Here is a 7,076-nt window from a genome sequence, read left to right as displayed (position 1 = left end):
TTATTGTTTATAATATATTTTTCTTTTCAAATATTTTATTACGATAAATATATTATTTGGTAATTAAGCGGAATTATTTGAAGATAATGATTTTTCAAATATATAATTTCTATATTAATCGAATGCCAACAAGATAGCAGGTAAGCCAAATATCGTGCTTTCTAATATATACACCAGAATGTTATATTCAAATGTACTTTTTGGATAGGAAAAAATAATTTATTTATTATATTAGTATTATATTTAATTATTGTGTGTGAAACGATCGATTTTTGAATTATTGTACAGTTTAAAAAATTTGAGTTACATCAAATTAAAAATCCCAAGAATTTATTATTATAACAAAATAGAAATAGTATTAGTGAATTGGACCAAATTACAAAGAGACAAGGATAGCCACATCCCCCGTCGAATTGGTAAATACCAAATTCAAAGGAGAAAGGCTTCCTCGTTTAAAGTATTCATTAATATCCAAAATGAAACATGGGTATTACAATATTCAATTTACTGGTCGCCCCCCACGCCGAAAGTATTCTTCAATGCATCCGCGGTTTTCTGAATGATGTTGCCGCCCTTCTCCTTGCCGGCTTCGGCTGATTCCTTGCCGGATTCAGCCGCTTCCGACGTTCGATCCCTGGTGGCATGAGCTGCTCCGCTGGTCTTATCCTTGGCGTAATCTGTGGTCTCGGAAGCCTTGTCCTTGGTGGCTTGGCCTGCGCCGCTCACCTTCTCTTTGGCGGCTTCTGTAGTTTCACTTGTCTTGTCCCTGGTGGCTTGGCCTGCGCCGGTTACCTTGTCCTTGGCGGCTTCCGTAGTTTCACAGGTCTTGTCCTTGGTGGTTTGGCCAGCGCCGGTCACCTTGTCCTTGGCGGCTTCCGTAGTTTCACCTGCCTTGTCCCAGGTGGCTTGGCCTGCGCCGGTCACCTTGTCCTTGGCGGCTAGTGTAGTTTCGCCGGCCTTGTCCCAGGTAGCTTGGCCTGCGCCGAACACGTTGTCCTTGGCGGCTTGTGCGGTTTCAAAAACCTTGTCTTTGGCGGAGGTGAACAAGTTTCCGGTGTTCTCCTTGGTTCCCTCGGCGTGGTCCTTCACAGCGTCGACTCCATGTCCAATCTTCTCCTGTAAAAACAGACATGGTAAAGCTCATTCAAAACTAACTACTTTAAGCTCGAAGCTGTCTTCAAATTCGTCTTGGACGTACCTGAGCCTGACCCTTGGCTTCACCGGCGTTGTAGTTGATCTGCTGGTCGTTGGATGCCATTTTCAATTGCGAGTTTTCGTCGCGGACAAATAATCTAAATGTATAGAATAATTTGAATACACGTGTTTGCAAGATGTTTGAATTGAATGATCTTCCTCTAGGAGTGGCAAATGGTTTATATAGAGATTTGAGGGCGGGGAGGATGGTGGCAAGTGTCTGATTCTCAAGACGCGTGTAAGTGCTACGTGCCCATGCAACATTAGGCTGGTTTATATTTTAATATTTTTATTTTGTGATTTTTCATAGGTTTATTAATTAATGTGTTTGTGTGAAGATCTATAGGTCCACGTACTTATGAATTAAAGTGAATTCTTTTGTCTTATTATTATTATTATTATTATATTTAATTTTAGTTTTAGAGAGATTCGTTGTGGTTGATATTAAAAATCCAGTTGAAATTCGAAACTTCGTCGAGATAACAAGAGTTCTATAAATTATCTTGGAGATGTTTTTATTGCGCAAATATTGATATGTAGCGTTTAGTTTCAAACTCGAGAAAGATATTTCAAGTTTGGCAAAAACTTCTGTGAGACGGTCTCACGGGTCGTATAAATATCTTATTTAGATCATCTATGAAAATGTATTAATTTTTATGTCAAGAGTATTACTTTTTACTGTAAATATCAGTTGGGTTGACATGTCTCACAGTTCACGGTCTTACATAAAATCCACTCTTCAAGTTTTATTATGAAATGTTGACCCCCTTAAAATCATTTTTTTTAGAAACAAATATATCTAATTTCGACATGATCTAAAATCCATTAATTTCAATTGTCCTGTTTATTCTTACGGTGATCCCAACATACTCAAAAGACATCTTGCATTGTATCATCAAGAATAATTTCATAATTTCATCAATTATCCCTTCTTTCATTCTTAAAATGATACTACTAAAAGACTTTATAGTTACAAGCAATTTACAAAAATCCACTTCAGCAGGACTTAACTTAAAAATCTTATCAGAAATACTTTTTCAGTCGGTTTAAAATAATTTTGAAACAAATAACTCTAGTAGAAATTGATATTCATAATGATCACGTAAAACTTAGTGTGTCAGCAGCTCTTGATTAGTTATGAATTCAAAGACTTAGAAATTCAATAATTTCTTCAAGGTAAGAGTTTGGAGTTTGATAAATTCAACTACTAGTTCTTATATAGACACACTACTAGAAATTAGAAAATCGACAACACACATACGACAACGATTTTCATTAAAACCGTGGTTAAAAAACTTTTTAACAAATGTTTCTTCCAAAATCAAATGCGATACATAAGAAATAATAAGAGTCAAATAAAATGGATGATTGAACGTTCTTATCATATTGTTATTAGGTGAATTTTAACATATGAGAGCTATAAGTTAAGATTAAACTTATCGTAAACTTGAGCTATCAGTTTTGAGCCTATATATTCGACCGATGCCTTATCAGCTTAATCTGGAAATTACCTAAGAACATGCGGTATTAATTTAAATAAAAAGTCATAGAATATTTCTAAAATATGAAAACATAGTCTCAAATAAGGACTTGGTAAAGATGTCTATCACATGATGATCTGTTGAGACATGCTCCAATCTGATCTCTTTTTTCATGACACGGTCTCTTATGAAATAGTATATGATGTCAATGTGCTTTTTTCTTAAGTACAATACTGGATTGTACGTAATTGCTATATCACATGTATTGTCACAAAATATTAGAGATTCTTCGGCTTAAACACCATAGTCTCTGAACTGTTATTGAATCTAGAGCAGCTAGGTATTCTACTTCAGCTGTTGAAATTTCAAGAGAATTCTGCTTTTTGCTGAACCTTGAGATCGTTCTATCTCCACATAATTGACATATTCCACTTGTATCTTTTGTTCATCTTACAGTTGATAGTCTGCATATGAATAACTGATTAAATTAAAAGTGGAATCTTTTGGATATCAAAGTCCAAAATTTTGAGTAACATTTTCATGTTTAAGTACATTTTTACCAGCAATATAATGCGACTATTTAGGATTTACTTGAAATCTAGCACATATGCAGATAACAAACATGGTGTCTGGTCTGCTAGCAGTTGATTACAAAGTAATCCAATCAGAACTCTAAATAAAGACACCTCAACCGATCTTATTCTTTCATCCTTGTCCAATTTGATTGAACATCTCACAGGAGTGGAAGCTTCAAAACATTTTTCCATACCAAACTTTTTGATAAACTCTTTAGTATATTTAATTTGATTGGTAAAAGTTTCATTATTGAGTAATTTAACTTGTAATCCATGGAAAATGTTAGCTCACTCATTATATTTATTTCAAACTCATCCTTAGAATTTTTTTTAACGTAATTTGAGTTTAGTAGTTGACCAAAAAATGATATCATAAACAAAAATTTGAACTAGTAAAGTATGATGACCTTTCATGAATTTAAGTGGTGTCTTGACAATTGTATCGACAATAAAATAATGATTAATCAAAAATTTATATGATGTGTCATACCAAGCTCGCTCGAGGGGGCTTGTTTCTGACTATACAAAACTTTGTCTAATTTAAACACAAAAATAGGTAATATATAATTCACAAACCTATGAGATTGTTTTACATTGACTTCCTCATGAAATATACTATATAAATGTAACGTCTCAAAAATTTGAAAGTTCACGTGAACCACGTGCATGCAAATTATTAAATTACTTTGGTATTTTATTAAATTCTTTTAAAGCATAAAATGCATGTCTATTTTATTAATTTGTGTTTAATTGTATTCATGCATTTTATGCATAATTATTGCATGATAGTGATTTATTTCATTTATTTTAGCAGTTCATGCATTAGGGTTTCTAGTTGCATTTCACGTTCGAACGAGAAACGGAGACCAGAGAATTTTCAGGAAAATTATTTGATTACATAATTAATTTTTATTAATTAAAATAAGGTGTTTTTAAGGGTATTTTTCAAAATAGGTTTTAATGGGTATTTTTACCCTCAAGATTTTATTTTTAACGACACGTAAATTTTATCGATTTCGGGGACTTTTTATGGGTTCGGCTAATATTTTTAAAATCATTTCAACACGAAATATTTTTCGAGAGTACGTTTGGATTTAATGGACCTAATTTTAAGCTCATCAGGATTAAACATCTTTTAAAAATTTAATTAACAAGATTAGTGCCCACTAACCTTCTAATTAACTATATTATTTAATTCCAAGCACCTCTTTACTTACCCATAATCCACAATAGCCGACACCCACCCCTTTTCCATTCAAAAGTCTTTCGGTTTCATCAAATCCAAGCTGAAGCTTCGGTCACCTCCATTCTTGCAAAGGACACCTTCGGCTGCACCATTCTTGACAAAGGAACAATCCTCTTGGGTCTCCCTCTTCTTGATTTGTTCACCAAATCATCTCCAGGCACGCCTGAAACCATTCTTTTCTCATAGTTCACGCCATAATATGTATGGAAGGAATATTTTATTCCTAATTTAATTAAAATTGAGTTTTCGATTTTGCACCTCTAGACTAAATTTGACAGATTTGTTTTCCTTGATATGGTGAATAATTATCTATAAGATATAAGGTATTTGCTTTAAAAATAGAGTTTGATTCCTATTAAAATCTAGTTTCCTTATCTATAGGTAAAAGGATCCTTGAAGATTCGAAAAGAAAAAGAATTACTCTATATAGAGTGAGAGGGAGTGAAAAGGGAATAATGGCTGCTGAAGCTTCATTAGAGGGCGAATTCAGAAACTACACAAGGAGCCACACGAATTAAGAAGGAGACGTGATTGTGTTGCTGATTGGTGTCGTCAACATTCAAGAAACAACACTGACGCAGAGTGTTTGTTCGAAGGGTGTTTTACGGTTTTGTGTATGAACAATACGTGGTGCATCTAGTATTTACTTTGAGTTTTTGATGCAATTTAATTCCTTGAATTGTCAAGGAATTTTGTTTTGTTTGATCTCACTAGTATTGATTTTGGTGTAAACGATTTACATAATTTTCTAGTGAATATTTTTGCCATGAGTCATCGCACAAATATTCGTACTTGTGCATAATTTAACTCAAGTGTTCATTTATTAAAATTTATATTTGTGATATTACATAATTTCCGCTGCTGTGTTGTGTGCTGGTGTTGACAACATCGAGCACAACACCAAGTTCTAACAAACTAGGTTTGGACTGTTCACTTTCTGTGCGTTTATGCAAAGAAATCCTTTCAAGTGATATCAGACCCAACACTTGATTCACTAAGTGATTGATTCTGGCATTCTGATGTTCGTACAGGAACAATACTAATAACCTAATGGATTCACTAGCATCAAGCACCGTATTCAGACCTCCAGTTCTAGACAGATCATACTATGCCCTCTGGAAAGTCAAGATGAGGATGTTCATCAAATCTCTCGAAGAAAGGGCATGGCAACGTGTCTTAGACGTATGGTCTCCACCGAGGACTGTTGATAATGATGGTGATAGCATAAGTAAACCAGAAAGTACTTGGTCCAACGATGAAGTCCAAATCTCGAATTTAAATTCGAAGGCACTCAATGCTATTTTCACATCTGTGGATATCAATATGTTTAGTCTTATAACCAACTGCATCTCTGCCAAGGAAGCTTGGGAAATTCTTCAAAAGCATTGTGAAGGGTCAGAAAGTGTTCGCAGAACCAAGCTCAGAATGTTAACCTCGAAATTCGAGAACTTAAGGATGGAGGAAAACGAGATTATTATGGAATATGATCGAAGATTGCGTGACATTGCAAATGAGGCCTTTAGTCTTGGTGATCCTATGCCAAACGAAAGACTGGTTAGCAAGGTACTGAGATCCCTTCCTGAACGCTTTAATATCAAAATATGTGCTATTGATGAATCCAAGGACACCTCTACACTTAATCTGGAGGACCTAGTAACTTCTCTCAGAACTTTTGAGATGAATCTAGACCTGCAGAAAAAAAGTACTGGGAAGGCTATTGCTTTACAATCTACTGATGACTCAGTGAATAGCCTAATTCAAGAGGCAAAGGACTTTGATCTTGGTGAGGAATCAATCTCCTTGATCACAAAGAAGTTTGGTGACTACCTGAAAAGAATGAGAGACAAGAAGAAAACCGGAACAACACCAAGGCCACAATCTATCCCTTTAGAAAGAGATAAAACAACAGCACCAACTCAAATAAATTCCAGATTTAAAACCAATTCATCAAGTCGTCCAGAAGCAACACGAAACTTGACTCAATCCAATGCTGAGTGTGCAAATCGACTTCGTAGAAATAAAAATATGGCAGTCTCCTTGAGTGACGATGACACAGATGAAGAATGTAACCTGAAGGAAGGAGATGATTGCACCGTCCTCTCTGCCGTGCACAAAGATATCTACAAACTACAGGTCAATCCCTTTGGTGTTGCCACTGTTGTTGCAACGCCCGGTCGCAACACTGTGTCAAAGTCATTGTGCCTTAATGCCAAATCAATGGAGAACATTAATGCTGACGAAATCCAGAAGTCTGATCAATAAGAACTCACTATTGACATTGTGCAAATGATGTACGAAGAACTATATGGTGATTGGTGTTGCGCGTTTTCACTACCGCAAGTGTACGGTGTCAAGTTTTAGTACTAGTTAGAGTACAGATATCGATCCCACGAGGAGTGTGTGTAAAATTGTATATCAATTCTTGTAATTAAAATAGTCCAAACTTTATCTAGAAAATTCGTACGAGAATTGGTTTGTTAAAAACAATTAAATTGCGAATGAATAATAATTCGAATTACCGAATGGAGAAATATCAGTGATAGAAAATATCTAAAGGACTGATTTCACTAAGTTTCTACG

The 7,076-nt window shown here is 35.0% G+C and overlaps 1 protein-coding gene across 2 annotated transcripts in view; it reads right to left on the bottom strand.

Moving 5' to 3' along the window:
* Window positions 1-310: 310 nt before the first annotated feature.
* The window catches only part of LOC140803467 (uncharacterized), a 42,761-nt gene continuing 35,995 nt past the window's right edge, over window positions 311-7,076 (bottom strand). Inside the window, exons 1-2 of one of the 2 annotated variants that reach the window (XM_073159357.1) lie at window positions 1,199-1,356; window positions 311-1,116 (exon numbers count right to left, since the gene is read on the bottom strand). In XM_073159357.1, coding sequence (XP_073015458.1) covers window positions 505-1,116; window positions 1,199-1,258 — 672 coding nt within the window. In that variant the 5' untranslated portion in view covers window positions 1,259-1,356 and the 3' untranslated portion in view covers window positions 311-504. Of the gene's footprint in view, window positions 1,117-1,198; window positions 1,357-7,076 lie in introns of those variants that run through there. The other variant, XM_073159358.1, reaches the window with a different exon arrangement.

The sequence above is a fragment of the Primulina eburnea genome, chromosome 10, assembly GCF_022965805.1.
Source record: "Primulina eburnea isolate SZY01 chromosome 10, ASM2296580v1, whole genome shotgun sequence".
NCBI lineage: Eukaryota > Viridiplantae > Streptophyta > Magnoliopsida > Lamiales > Gesneriaceae > Primulina > Primulina eburnea.
This window is presented reverse-complemented; position numbering and strand designations above follow the sequence as displayed.